At 43.8% G+C, this 15,609-nt stretch overlaps 1 protein-coding gene across 1 annotated transcript in view; it reads right to left on the bottom strand.

Moving 5' to 3' along the window:
* The window catches only part of CSMD3 (CUB and Sushi multiple domains 3), a 1,283,181-nt gene that overhangs the window by 371,953 nt on the left and 895,619 nt on the right, over positions 1-15,609 (bottom strand). Inside the window, 1 exon segment of the mRNA XM_068130918.2 lies at positions 10,182-10,376. Within this exon segment, the coding sequence (XP_067987019.2) occupies positions 10,182-10,376 (195 nt within the window).

Genomic DNA, 15,609 nt, shown 5'->3' with positions numbered 1-15,609 from the left:
CACTTGTTTTGAGTGGCATTAATGTCACGCAGTCGGACCACATGAGCTTGGCCCAGCCTAGCAATGGAATGAAATAAAAGCATTTTTTGTGCATTTTTATTATGGTGTGCTAGGGACGAGAAGATTTGGAAGTTTATGTAGCCCTGAAGATCAAAAATGGCCTGTATGCCGGTCCGGGGGCTAGCCGGTTTGATATATGCACACAGAATATGCAAGAAGCAAGAATCAAGCAGCAAATGTCATGATTTATAAGTGTGTTGTGTTTTTGCTGTGCTTTCTCTCCTCTCCAATCTTCTCTTCCAAAAAGGAAAGGTCCTGGGTCGTAGATTTGTAAATAAATTATGTTTTTTTGTGCTTGTAAATATAAAAATGTTGCACACCGGCTATGTGTTTAGTTTGACAAATTCCGCAATTCGGTTAGTTGTGGGCGTGATTCTGTTAGATAGCTACTCAACGCAATAGGGGGGGACATATCTAGTGTTTTAAAACTGTCGCATACACGGGTTAGAGTAAATGTTAGGGGGAACCACACCTACAGTCACGTGAAAAAGCAAAGTTTTGACTTTTACAACATATTTCAACATACAGCTATTTGATCTGCATTTCAACAATATTGATAGATAAAGGTGATATAATATAACAAATATCATGAAACATTTACATTTTGTAGTCCATTGTATAATTTAAATAAACATAAATGCAAATTTCGCATGTGGAAAAAGTAAGTACACCCTTGGCTCTAATAGGTGGTATTGACCCCTTCGGCAGAAACAACCTCAAGTAGGCGTTTCTTATAACTGTCTACCAGTCTCTGACATCGACTGGGAGAAATTTTTGCCCACTCTTCCAATGCAGAATTCTTTCAGCTGTGCGATGTTTGAGGGGTTTCTTGCATGCACAGCTCGTTTCAAATCCCCCACAACATCTCGATGGGATTTAGATCCGGGCTTTGACTTGGCCATTCCAGAACCCTCCATTTCTTTCTTTTCAGCCATTCCTTGGTGGATTTACTGGTATGTTTAGGTTCATTGTCATGTTGCAAGGGCCACCTTCGGTTGAGCTTCAACTTTCTGACAGATGGCCTCACATTATCCTCAAGCACCCTGTGGTACAATGAAGAATTCATAGTGGATTATGTGATGGTGAGCTGCCCAGGCCCCGATGCAGCAAAGCTGCCCCAAACCATAACATTTCCACCACCATGCTTTCCAGTTGGTATCAGGTTCTTGTGGTCAAATGCTGTCTTTGGTTTTCACCAAACATGTCTTCTGGTTCTGTGGCCAAATGGCGCTACCTTTGACTCATCTGTCCAGAGCACATTGTTCCAGAAGTGCTGGTCTTTGCCTAGGTGTTCATTGGCAAACTTTATAGTCTTACCCTGATGTTCTTTCTGGACAGCAAAGGTTTCCTCCTGGCACACCTCCCATGTAGATCAAATTTGTGCAGCCTCTTTCTAATGGTAGACTTGTGCACTTGAACATCAACAGTGGCAAGAGCTACCTGTAGGTCCCGTGATGACATTCTGGGGTCCTTAGAGACTTCTTTCAGCATGTTGCGGTCTGCTCTCGGGCTGAACTTGCTGGGGTGGCCTGGCCTGAACAAGTTGGCAGTTGTTTGGAATCTTCTCCACTTGTAGATGATCTTCCGGACAGTCGAATGATTGATTTCAAATTGTTTGGAGATCTTTTTAAATCCCTTCCCAGACTCGTAGGCATCTATAACCTTCTTTCTGAAGGCCTCAGAGAGCTCTTTTGATCTAGGCATGGTGACGCCACACACTTCAACAACAAAGAGCAAACCAAACGAAATATCTGAGGTTTAAATAAGACAGGTTCCTCCAAGATCCTCTCTGACAATGTTCTAATCATTTGCACCTGAGCTGGTGCACCTGATTCTAATTTTAGGTATTTGAAGTAGTGATAAATGTCGGGGTGTACTTACTTTTTCCACATGCGGAATTTGCATTTATGTTTATTTAAATTATACAATGGACTACAAAATGTAAATGTTTCATGATATTTGTTATATTATATCACCTTTATCTATCAATATTGTTGAAATGAAGATCAAATAGCTGTATGTTGAAATATGTTGTAAAAGTCAAAACTTTACATGGGATGTACTTACTTTTTCACATGACTGTATATGTCACATGTAAAAGAAAAAGTAATTTTGCATGTCATTCTCTGAACCGGTCATTTCATTTGTTGGTTTTGACTCGGGGCCGAGTCTGACGAGGGAGGGGGGTAGTGCTGCGGTTCTGTGTTTTTATAAATAAAGGTTTATTTCCCCCTCATAGTTAATCAGACTACAACATGTAGCCTCGTTTAAGCTCAGTTATTTCTTAGTAAGTGTAAGCGTAGACCTTTCCTATGTTTAGTTTGCGTTGAGTAGAATAATGAGTTAGGTCTCCTTCCAATGCTTCTGATGCCGCTATGCTTTGGTTTTTGGCGCGAAACCCCACGAGGTCGGCCTGAACAAGTCGATCAAGGCCAAAGGAAGGCGGGGCAGGAGAAGTGGGAGTGACACGAGCACGAGTAAGCACGAGCCGCCAATCAGGGCTCGAGGGGAGTGGCTTACGACTGTGGCAAAGGCGTGGTTTGGAACATTCGATGCGGGCTAAGGGCGTGGCAATATAACCCTTTGCGCAGAGCCCCCCACCCCAGTTATGAGGAGGACATGCGATGAGCTTGAGTTATCGGTTTGAAGCGTGGTGTTGAACAGTTCTCAGGAGAGGTGCGCTGAACCAAGTTAAGAGTTATGAGCCGGGGTCCTCTGTTGGACAGTTCTGGGGAGAGGTGTGCTGAACCAAGTTGGGAGTTCTGAGAGTGCGCGGTGTTGAATTGGGTTCCAAGTTAAATGCTCGGTTGAGCTTGAGGCATATCCTCTGTTGAGTTACGAGGGTGAAAGCACGCCGTTGTATAAATCGCGCTGTGAAGGACCGCCATGCCGGGCGAGAGACGCGCATATCTTCCTGCCTGCCTTTGTTCGAGATACGCGCTGCGAGGATCCCTCCCGCCTGCCTGCCTGCCATCGTCGGGGGACGTGCTGTGACCGCAGAGGGCCACACGTGGTGAGCTGTTCCTGATTAACAAAGCCGGCATGTTCAGCGCATGAACCATCCTTCGTTCATTCCCCCTGTGAGTGTGAACGGGCCCATTTTCTGGGGAATAACCTAAGACTGCTTAAGTGCCTGCTCTGTGTCTCTTTGCCTTGTATAGCTGTAAATAAACCTGTGTTCTTCCTTCTATTTGATCGTTCCCGTCATTTCCATCTATTGACTAAGCGTGGTACGAATTATATCATCTAATCGGGTTCCAATACCGAAGTAATAGCACGGACCACGTGGTGCTCCAGCCGCTCGGGTGCACTCAAATTATGCATGGTTCGTGCGAGACTTGATCCCCGCTTCCGCGGCGGCCTAGGTACTTAGGTACATGGGAACCTTGTCCCGAAACCCTGTCCCGTGCCCGACCCAAGTCTCGCGGTTGCGACGACCCTAGGAGAACAAGGGGCTTAATCTCCCCTTGGTAAGGGAACGAGGGTCACGCAAAACCGTAGCAATATATAGCTACACACTACCAGTCAAAAGTTTTAGAACACCTCAATTTTTCCAGTTTTTAATGCAAATTTATGCTGTTTAATGTCTCAATGTACTCTAAAATTAAGCATAGAACAAATAAACAATTGGAGATAAAAAAGAAATCATAGAATCATTTTGTTTAACAAAATTTAATTTAAATTTTTGACTCAGAAAAGTAGCCACCTTTTGCAGATATAACCGCCGAACACACTCGTGGCATTCTTTCTACAATGGAAATCAAATATTGTTCGGGAAGTTCTTCCCAACACTGTTGCAGAAGTTCACACAAATGTATTGCACTTGTACGTTGCTTTGCTTTCACCCTTCTGTCCAGTTCATCCCAAACCAGCTCGATGGGGTTTAAGTCTGGAGCCTGTGCTGGCCATTCCATGATTTGAAGCCTACCGTCTTGTTCTTTTCCTCAAAGGTAGTTTTGACAGAGCTTGGAGGTGTTTTTAGGGTCATTATCTTGCTGTAGGATGAACCGCTTACCAACTACGCGTATACCAGAGGGTATTGCATGGCGCTGCAAAATGCTGTGGTAGCCCTTTTGGTTCAGGGTGCCAGTCACTCTGTCCAAGTCGCTGACTCTGGATCCAGCAAAAGAGCTCCATACCATCACGCTTCCTCCTCCATGTTTGACAGTTGGTGCCACACACTGAGGAACCATCCTTTCACCAACTCGATGGCATACAAAAACCCTGCGTGATGAACCAAAGTTTTCAAATTTTGATTCATCGGTCCATAAGACCTTCTTCCATTCTTCAGTAGTCCACTGTCGATGCTTCATGGCCCAGGGAAGCCTCTTTTTCTTATTTTGCCATCTTAGCAATGGCTTTCTAACTGCCACTCGACCTGTCAAACCTGCAGCTCGAAGTCTTCTCTTCACAGTTGAAACTGAGACTTGCTTACTTCGACCAGTGTTAAGCTGTGCTTGAAGCTGTTGTCCTGTGAGCCACCTATCACGCAAGCTGTTGACTCTCAGAAACTTGTCTTCTGATTCTGTTGTGGCTTTGGGTCTGCCAGACCTCTTCCTGTCAGAGTTTCCTCCAGTTTCCAAGTGCCTTTTGTTGGTGTAGGAAACTGTACTCACTGACACCTTGGCTTTCTTTGCAATTTCTCTAAAGGAAAGAGACCGACACTTTGAAGGGTTATAATGGTCTGTCTGTCTTCCTTTGTTAATTGCCTTTTTCTCACCATTATGATAGCAATATACTACTTCCTGCAGTGCAATATTGTCCAAATAATACTTCAGAGGGTGTAATAACAGTCTGTTGCAATACTGCTTTTATACAGACAGGGGGTTTGTAATCAAGTAATCAGCAAAGGTTGGGACACCTGTAAGAATTGTTTGCATCAACTTTCAAGGCTTAATTTACTTACATTGCTGCAGAACAGCTGTAAGTTGTTAACCCATTACTTGTTCTCTGAAGAAGGCCTTTTTTTTTTTACAATATAACTGAAATTTACATTATTTTCCCGTTTTTGCGAACCTAAACTTTTTTTTTCAACCTCGAGCAGTTTACTGCTTACCTTTGTACCATTTCAGGTTATTCACTGGACTTGAATTGCTTAAATTTCAATAAAAACTGGAAAAATTGAGGTGTCCTAAAACTTTTAACTGGTAGTGTGTGTGTGTGTATATATATATATATATATATATATATATATATATATATATATATATATATATATATATATATATATATATATGTGTGTGTGTGTGTGTGTGTGTGTTTGTGTGTGTGTGCATGGCTACAATACTGGGAACACTTTTACACAGATGAAATAAAATGCCCTCAAATAATAAAAAATGAACTGAATGAAAAGACACCTATGGTTTTATGGTGAAGGAAATAGTGTTGAGGAATTGCAAAAACCTGCTTTTCACATTATATCAGGCACTTCGATTTGCGATGGTTGAGTAAACAAGACAAAAATGGCACATTTTCGAAATAAAATGTTACATTCTCACGATGTCAATTTTTATTTCATTGTCTTTAAAATAAAATATGCATTGATAATTATTAAAGTTGTAATTAAATGGAATGTTTGATGTCTCGTGTGTCTCATGGTGTTGTTTTTTTTACATTTCCTAAAATTCCTTGAAATGTGAAATGCGATGCAAAACAAGTGATTCGTGCATAATGCTTGGTGTCCACCAATGTCACAATAATTGTGATGTCAGTTTCATTTTCAAATCACAAAGGACTCGTGAAATGAACTCGGTGTGTTGGGTAAGAAATAACTTAAGAAGAATGCCCTTGATGCTTATTCAATCGATCAATCAGAAAGTGAATTTTTTTCGCGATAATCTTGTATTTTTTTCCGTGTCCGTCCCGTTATGCCCAAAATCACATCACAGCAAAAGTAAAAAGAAACCCGCATCGCTCGAAACTTGATTGTGTGTCAGGTGGGTCCCGTTTGTTGTCCCCCGTCGCACAGCGGAGCGAAAGGGGGACTATGGTTTTCCCCTCCGTCCGTGTGTCCGTCCGTCCGTGTGTGCGTGTGTGCGTGCGGGCGTGCATGTTTGTGTGCATGCGGGTGTGCGTGTTTGCGTGTGTGCGTGCGGGCGTGCATGCATGCGTAAGCGAAGGACCGCATTCGAATTTGATGTGTGGGTGCAACCCACGTCAAAATCCAAGATGGCCGACGCCATGTATGTCTGATGCCATGTATGTCTGAACCTTGTGAGATGAATATCTTGAAAAATAAGCGAAGTACCAACTTCTAATTTAGTGTGTGGGTGTATCTCGGCATAAGGAAGAACGCTGTTGAAAATTGGGTCGCCACGTCAAAATCCAAGATGGCCGCCGCCATGTATGTCTGAACTTTGTGAGATGAATATCTCGAAAAATAAGCGAAGTACCAACTTCTAATTTAGTGTGTGGGTGTATCTCGGCATAAGGAAGAACGCTGTTGAAAATTGGGTCGCCACGTCAAAATCCAAGATGGCCGCCGCCATGTATGTCTGAACCTTGTGAGATGAATATCTTGAAAAATAAGCGAAGTACCAACTTCTAATCTGGTGTGTGGGTGTATCTAGGCACAAGCAAGAAGGCTGTTTAAAATTGGGTCGCCAAGTCAAAATCCAAGATGGCCGCCGCCATGTATGTCTGAACCTTGTGAGATGAATATCTTGAAAAATAAGCGAAGTCCCAACTTCTAATTTGGTGTGTGGGTGTATCTCGGCATAAGGAAGAACGCTATTGTAAATTGGGTCGCCACGTCAAAATCCAAGATGGCCGCCTCCATGTACGTCTGAACCTTGTGAGCGAAATATTATATCATCGCATGTTTTCTGCGTCTTCCACTTTGTCAACTCACATCACTTCACCCACGGGGGACCTAGGCGTAACGCTTGTTGTGATAGCAAAGAAGTCACTCGATGGCAGATGACCACTCGTTTACGGATGATGTCACAACTTTTTTTCGTATCCGTGTCCTCCGGTGCTGCGCTGTGCACGAATCACGAATCCAGCATGCGATGTGCACTTTCGTTTTCATTTTGGTTAAAATGAAGCATGTAGCAGGTCTGATGCTTCGAACTCGGATACTCCAATATATACAGAACATAATACACACACACACACACACACACACACACACACACACACACACACACACACACACACACACACACACACACGGACGAGACCCAATCAATAAGCCTCCCCACCCCCCTTTTGGACTAAGTCCAATGGGGTCTAATAATAGCTTCTGGAAGGTAGCTCCATAGATGGGAGAAATGAAGAACAAGGGAGTTGAGGTCTCCAGTCAACCTGCATTTTGGAAGTTTAACCAGATGGGGTTATTGAAAAAACAAGTGCATCCTGGAGTTTCTCTTGGAGGGTTAGAGGACTGAGAGAGCAGAGGGAGTAATATCAGAGAATAGGTGTGTAAAAACAGAGACCACAGATCTGCCTGCGATGTGAAAGCAACAGACATTATGCTTCGGTCTCAATGCGATGGATTCCAATAATGTTTAAATCATGAGATTCCACATAATCCAGGAGAGACAGATGTGAGGCTGGGGTGTGAGCCCACAGGGGAAGAGCAGTACTCCACTGAGCTATAGAAAAGGCTTTGCAGATTGTGAGCCATTCTGATTTTCCAAGGAAAGACTTGGAATGATGGAGGATGCCCGATTTTTGGCAGGCTTTGGAGGCCATTTTGGTTGTTGTGTTGACCAAGGAGAGGCCTAGAAGTTCAAGAGACTGAACCTCTTACAATGGCTGACCGAGCAAATAGACATTCATTAATTTTCATTTGATGATGCTTCTGGAGTGACAGGGTGAGACTGCCAGTATTGAAGGGCGTTCCATTTATCAGACCAGCATCTCATGAATTCCAGATCAGCGGATAGTGATGCGGCTGCAGACTGCCTAGCAATAGGATTGGGGTATTGTCCAACACAATGTACTGTCTTGTGCGAAAAGGACGAGAGGGTTTTCGAGAACATCAAGATGTCATTTATGTAGACGGGGGACAAGACTGGGCCCAAAGCATTATCTTGGGAAACTGCAGCCTCCACTGTAAGAAGAAAGGAGAGGTTCCATTAATGGCAACACATTGACTGCATGAGTGGAGGAAGTCAGAAGTCCAGGAATGAAGGCCTTGAATGCCATCAGTCAAATAAAAGTACACGAATGTCTTTATCCTGCATGTGCCTTACAAGATAATGTCCTTGTCTTGTATGCGATTTATGTACAAGCTCCTCCACAAGGCGTATTAACTAAATTATTTTTCTTTGCCACCATTTCCATAATTGAGCTCCCCATGTTTGGTTTCTTTTTTTTTCTTTTTTATGTAGAAGGCTCCAGGCACAGACTATGTCGTCCTCATCGAGGCCAGGCCTAAATAAAAGAGCTGCATTGATAAAAAAGTAAAGAAGGAGAGAATAGCCTAAGAGTTTTTGAGAAAGCAGAAAATCTGCTTTTTGAAAAGGGGAAGATCATAAGTGTTTGGAAAGACATGTGAAGGTAAAGAGCTCCAGAGTTTGGCAGTGGAGGGGAAGAAACAAACATCATAACGGCCCACCCTTGAGTTGCCAATGGCCACACAATAATCGTGAGATGTAGTGGCTTGTCGAGTATTCCGTGGCGGAGGTATACAGGCAGCAAGTTATTGGGAGCAGAAACCGAAGTAATATCTGTAGAAAAGAGAGAGAGCCAACTTTGCGACGTAATTTGAGCGGGTCAAGTTTTGAAGTCTGATTGGGAGAGTTGATAAGTCGAAATACTTTGAATTCAATTCTGTCCAGTAAGTATGTGGAGCTCGAACCTCCCCAGATGTGAGAGCAGTATTCTCTACAATTCTCTACATTACGCTGTTGAAACCAAAGCGTTCAGAATCATTGGAATCTCCCGCGATGAAGCTAACTCCGAGGGCCTTTCACTCACTCACCGCAGGCAGGTTGGTGGTCTTTCCGTCTTCTACCGACTCCTCTCCGGCCTTGCCCCCCCAGCTCTCTCTGGGCTCTGTCCCCCAAATATTCCTACAGGTCGCACAAGATCTGCCTGCAACCCTCTTGTGGTTAAACTGCCAAAATCAAGACTCTCTGCTCACCTTCACTCCTTCATTCCTCTTTTCTCCCACCTCTGGAACAAACTCCCTCACTCTATTCAATCCCACTCCACCCTCCAGGTCTTTAAAACAGCTGTTCACCACCATCTCTTATCCTCCCCCATCCAAAACCTTGATCTTTTCTACCCCTGCTAATTTCATCCCAAATCCACATTTTTGAAATACCAACTTCTTTCCTGGAAATTCTTGGTATCCTTGTGTTTTATACTTCTCCCACCCACCCCCTTCCCACGCCTCCTCCCCCAAAGCCCTCTCCCTCCCACACATCTCCCGATGTACCTGTTCTCAAATGTTGTGTTTGTGTGCTTCCCCTTCTCTCCCCATCTTGTCTACCGCGTCCTCTTTTTATAGATTTTGTTTGTCTGTTTGATTTTTTTTGTGTGATAAATGTTAGCTCTTTCACGAGCCTCGATTCTGTATACAAAGGAAAAAAAAGGATAAATCAATCCTTTATATAGTTGAAGCAACTGTTGAGAGGAGAAGAATCTTCGACATCTGAACAGGACTCCCAGTTTCTTCGAGGCAGATTTAGCTATTTGTGTAATGTGTGGATTCTTTAAAAGAATCCAAGATGGGTAATACCAAGATATATAACAAAATTTGAAGTTAGGGTAATACCTAGTAGGTTTATTGTATCACATGGTGTAATTGTGGAGCTTCCAAAGGAGAATGGAGAGTTGAGATGAGTTTTAGAGAGAGATGGGAAGAAATAAAAGCATTGTGTTGGCATTACAGTTATTTTCTCAGTTTACCATTTACTGATTGGATAAAATTGGATGTACCTGCTGACTCCAAGTGAAAGGCATAAATGAAAGCAAAATCATAATTACTGGGAATGTTTTTTTTTTTTTTTTTTTTTTTTAGGAAAAAACTGTTGGAGTTTCTTGGAAATGTAGAGGCACACATCTCAAATGAAAACTTTACCCAAGCATCCTTTCGCTAGTTTTGCTCATTTTTATATGGAAACAAAAATAGGAAGGAAAGAGTAAAATGCAATGTTTGTGCTTTATACCAAGGCATGTTGGCAGAGGTCTGCTCCAGTAGGGATGACCATCGTCGCGTAAGGCACAGACCAGGGTTGAATAGCCCTGTAGCACATAGCCAAGCTGGCACGAGTACGTCACTGTGGAGCCAAGCTTGAGTTCAGAGCCAAGTCGGGAACCATTAGCCACATGGCCAGGGTTGAAGCAGGCCTCGCGTGGTTTCTCTGGGAAGAAGATGAATCAAGAAGAAAAAAGCGAATGTTGGAATAGAATCAGTAACTTGAATACAAATTACATTTTCTGCTACTTGTGATTCTGGATGGAAGATAAAGCTAACTATGAAATTCGAACTTGAGATTTGATTTGAAAAATATTGCAATTACCGTAAAAAAATAAATCGATAAATATACCCAGTCACACCTGCAGAGAAAAACCGCTCAAAGGAGACAGAAAAAGTGGCCTTTCTAGACAGGTGGCCTTTCTGTACAGGTTTGTGGCCGTCATATCAGCCACCATTTTTCTGCAGTACAGCGACAATATTCAAGCACAGGTACCCAAATGTATACAGTAAACAAACTTGCCTTGGTGTCCTTCATTACCTCCATCACCAAAGGTGGACAGTGAGTTTATGTTTTCTCCCCTGTCTGTCTGTGAACAGGATATCTCAAAAAGTTGTGGGGATGGATTCGGACGAAATTTGGTGGACAGGTTGGGTGTGTGACAAGGACGAACGATTCGATTTTGGTGAAGATCCGGATCTGGATACGAGAATTTTCAGTGATTCTTCACCATTGAGAAGATAGGGCCAAAACCGATAGATAACACGATGTGTCTCAAAAAGTTATGGAAGGATTCGGTGAAACGTGGTGGACAGGTCAGGTGCGTGGACAAGATTTTGGTAAACGTCTGAATCCGGATCCGGATACAATAATTTTGGAAGAGATTCTTCACCATAAGAGACAGGGCCAAAAATCCTGCATAGCACGAGATTTTAAAAAATATGGTTGGATTATGATTAACAACTCAGGTGGATGAGTCGCTGAGGTGACAAGAACAAGTTGATTCGATTTTGGTTCAGGTCCAGATCCAGACATGGCCTTGCAGTGGGATACAAAACGTAAACTGTTCTGCCTGGTGGAGGAATGCGCTCTACCCAAGTGCCGTCATGGTTTACTCTTTTAATTATTTTCTCAAGTGATATTAATTTATACCTCACTTGGTCAAATTTTCAAGTTTATTATCACACTGAAAACCGAATCGAATTTGAAGACAGAAAACTCAATCCAAATCGGAGCGTACGATAGCAATGAACGTACAGAATTGATGACCAATGATGAAACATGGAACACGGAAGTTCCGTTCACTGAAACGCAATTTTTTAAAATGATCTATAGCTCGTAATGGAGCTGCCACTCACACATCTTAAATACATGGACACAAACATACAGACGAGACATGATACAGGACTATTAAATGAGAAAAACACAGCCACTGAGTTTCGGGGAAGTAACATCATGTCCAGAGATAATCGGGGTACCAGAGATGTCAGAACAATGGCACCGGTTATAGTCGGTCGTATGCCATTGTCTTCCCAGCGTTTTTTGTCGGTGCTCTATCCTTGTAAATGATGAGTACCAAGCAAGGGAGCAGCACACACCATCTTTAAAGTCTTTGGTATGACTTCGACGGGATTTGAACCCGCTGACCACCCAGACGTGGAGCGGACACTTTAACCATTGCACCACCGAGTCTGGAATCGGGTGACTGAATTTGCTGATTTACAATGGAATCAATGACCGTTGTGTACAGGTTCGAGCTTATAAAGGGAAGGAATTGGGTGGCCGATGGTTGCATTAGACAAGTGATTGTTCTGTACAGGTTATTTAACACAGGTTTTGTCTGCCGGAAGAGGAGGTGGGGGGGGGGGGGGGTAAGAGGGAAGGGGAGGGGGGGGGGGAGAAGTTTAAGTGGCTCAGCTTTTAACGTTTTCTCTGCGGAGGGAATTTAAGTGGCCTCGCTTGGAACAGGGAGTCGCTCTGTAAAGGTGGTCGCGAAGGCACGTGTGACTGTATATATTATATATATATATAGATATATATATATATATATATATATATATATTACAGACTTGGCATTTAATATGGAATATTTTTTTTGTGGGGGTGAACTTACTTTTCAAGATGACTTAGAACCAAAAGTTCATTGGAATTATGTTGAAATTATTCTAGATTTTGTTAATGTGACCTTTAAAAGAAACAAAAACCACATTTGACATTTCGAAGCAAATAAATTGATCCTTGAAAGTGATGGAAACTGATATCGAACTCAATTCACGGACAGTACTGGGTTAAACTTATGTGCGTTTTCCAGAAGTATCTCTTTATTTTGCACATTAGCCAAAAATTTTTTTAACAAAAACAAAAGTTAAATTACGACTGGAATTCTGGACAGTAAAATTACAATTCAGTACTTCGTGTAACCCCCACGAGCATTCAGGAGAGCACGTACACGTCGAGGCATGCTGTTCACGAGATTTGCCAAGGTTTGGACAGGAATCGCTTGCCATGCAGTCACAATAGCCTGCTGCAATTCACGCACAGAGGCAGGCTGCTGGTCCAAGTTGTCGATTTGACGCGTTAATTCTGCCCACAAGTTCTCTATCGGATTCATATCCGGGGACATGGCAGGCCACTCCATATGCTCTACACCATGGTCAGCAAGAAAGTGCTGGATCATGCGAGCACGATGAGGCCGTGCATTGTCATCTTGGAAGACAAAGTTTCCTCGAAAGGCCGCACGAACAAATGGAAGCAATGTTTCTTCCAGAATGGCCCTGTGCGTGAACTGGTTCAGGTTTCCATTCAGAACAACCAGGTCAGTTTTGCCCCCTGCATGAAAAGCAGCCCAAACGGTCACCCCACCACCTCCAGCTTGGACTCTTGTCACTATACAATCTTTGTTGTAGGCTTCATGCACTTGTCTGCGCACTCTGACGCGGCCATCTTGACGATAGACCAGAAATCTAGACTCGTCACTGAAGATCACGTGATTCCAGTGTCCTGGCTGCCATTGACGGTGCTCTCTGGCCCACTGCAATCGGCGCTGGCGGTGTTGTCTTGTCAGACGTGGCTTTCTCAGGGGACGCCTGGCACGATAGCCTGCTTGAACCAGTCGTTGGTCGTCTAGCCTTCTGGATACAGGCACATTTGTCAGTTGCTGCCACTCAGCCCTAAGCCGTTTAGCTGACTTGGTACGGCCATTGCGGACTAACCGGTGCAGCTGGCGATCATCCCTCCTTGTGGTTCTGCGGGGATGTCCTGGCCTCGGTATTGGAGTAGGGACACCCCTCTGAGCATTTCGTTTCAGGATCTTTGACACCTGACCTTGAGTGATGCCATACTGCCAAGCAATAGCACGCTGTTTCATTCCGGAATTTCGTAAAGCCACCACTGAATGACAAACAGCATTGTCGTGTTGACGGGCCATCTCCAGGGGAAGCGGCAATAACTTTTTTAGACGTGCAGCAGTTGTTTTCCACTAATACAGAACGCAACAACCCTTATATACCCGATTGTGAAGCCAATCGTCAAATGTACCTGTCCGTACATTTTGTCATGCCACCTGTGATATAATCCTGTTATTGACTTCTTGCTGCGACAGACAATCAGAGACATGGTTCTTTTAACAAAGAAATCACCGAAGCGTAAAAGAAACTCACCAGATTGATATACCGAGTTCAGAAAGTAAACCCAAGTCAAGAAAAAAAAAATATTCCATATTAAATGCCAAGTCTGTATATATACTCTCAAGCTCTCTCAGCCAAATAATGCTGTTTTGAACCACACTCGTTTCTCCCCAGCCACAGACATTCACAAGTAGTACACAAATGACAATCCAAAGGCTACACGCCACCGCCCTCAGCCGCCGCAATAGTTTCATCACCTGTTGGTGAGTCATCAGCAACAGCGTGGACAGAAACGCGCACCGCACCAATGAGGCTCCCAAACATTATCATGTGCAATGCCAATTGCAGTTAACATATAAATGACGAGAATGACACTCACACTCGATGGAGCGCATACTTCCGCCAGGCTAAACAGTTTACGTTTTGTATCCCACTAATAAGCCAGATCTGCATCCAGACCTTAACCAAAATCGAATCAGCTTGTTAGTGTCATCTACCCAACTTATTCACCAAATTTGGTCAAAATCTATCCACAACGTTTTGAAATACCATGCTATTATATAGTTTTTTGCCTGATCTCTCAAATATGAAGAATAAATGAAAATCATAGGATTCGGATCTTCACCAAAATCGAGACAATTCATCCTTGTCACATACCCAGTCGATTCACCAGGTTTCGTCCGAATTTGTCCATAACTTTTTTGAGATATGGTGCTTATACATAAGCAGACGACAAACAGACAAAGGGGGGTGAAAACATAACCTCTGTCCACCTTCAGTGGTGAAGGTAACATAGGTATAACTGTTGAGGGGGGATGAAGAGGGGAAATGGGGCATGGGGATCAATATTTGAAAAGTGTGGGTGTGATTAACATCTCTGGTTCACCAACGCTCATCCCAGTCTCGAAAATTCACTCAACAACACTTAGCTCGGCTGCCTGCCTCACACCTAGCTCGGCTTCACGCTGTTGAAACCAAAGCTTTCAGAATCATTGGAATTCTCATCCCTCAGATCGGCAGTCTGCAGCCTCCTCACTCTCTGCACACCTGGACAAAATCACAGACTGGTCAAACAAGTGGAACATGTCTTTCAATCCTGACATATCTCACACTCTTACGATGTCTCTCCGAAAAGACCGACTGGACAACCCTCCCATCCACTTTCTGAATAATCCTCTCCAAGAAGTTCTGTCGCTCAAGCTTTTGGGTCTCACTATCTGCCATGATCTTTCCTGGGAAAACCACATTTCAAATTTGGCCTCCAATGCCAGTCGCCGACTGGGCATCCTCCGTCGTGCGAAGTCCTTCCTTGGCACACCTGAGCTCCTCACCACATACAAGGCTTTCATCCGCAGCTCAATGGAATACTGCTCCCCCCTCTGGGCCGGTGCTCCTGCCTCACACCTAGCTCGGCTTCACGCTGTTGAAGCCAAAGCTTTCAGAATCATTGGAATCTCCTGCGATGAAGCTACCTCCGAGGGCCTTTCACTCACTCACCGCAGGCAGGTTGGTGGTCTTTCTGTCTTCTACCGACTCCTCTCCGGCCATGCCCCCCCCCCCCCCCCCCCCCAGCTCTCTCTGTGTTCTGTCCCCCAAATATTCCTTCAGGTCGCACAAGATCTGCCAGCAACCCTCTTATGGTTAAACTGCCAAAATCAATACTCTCTGCTCACCTTCACTCTTTCATTCCTCTTTTCTCCCGCCTTTGGAACAAACTCCCCCACTCCCTTCAATCCCACTCCTCTCTCCAGGTCTTTAAAACAGCTGTTCAC

The sequence above is a fragment of the Myxine glutinosa genome, chromosome 11 (assembly GCF_964187855.1).
Source record: "Myxine glutinosa chromosome 11, kmMyxGlut1.1, whole genome shotgun sequence".
In the NCBI taxonomy this organism is placed as follows: Eukaryota; Metazoa; Chordata; class Myxini; order Myxiniformes; family Myxinidae; genus Myxine; species Myxine glutinosa.
This window is presented reverse-complemented; position numbering and strand designations above follow the sequence as displayed.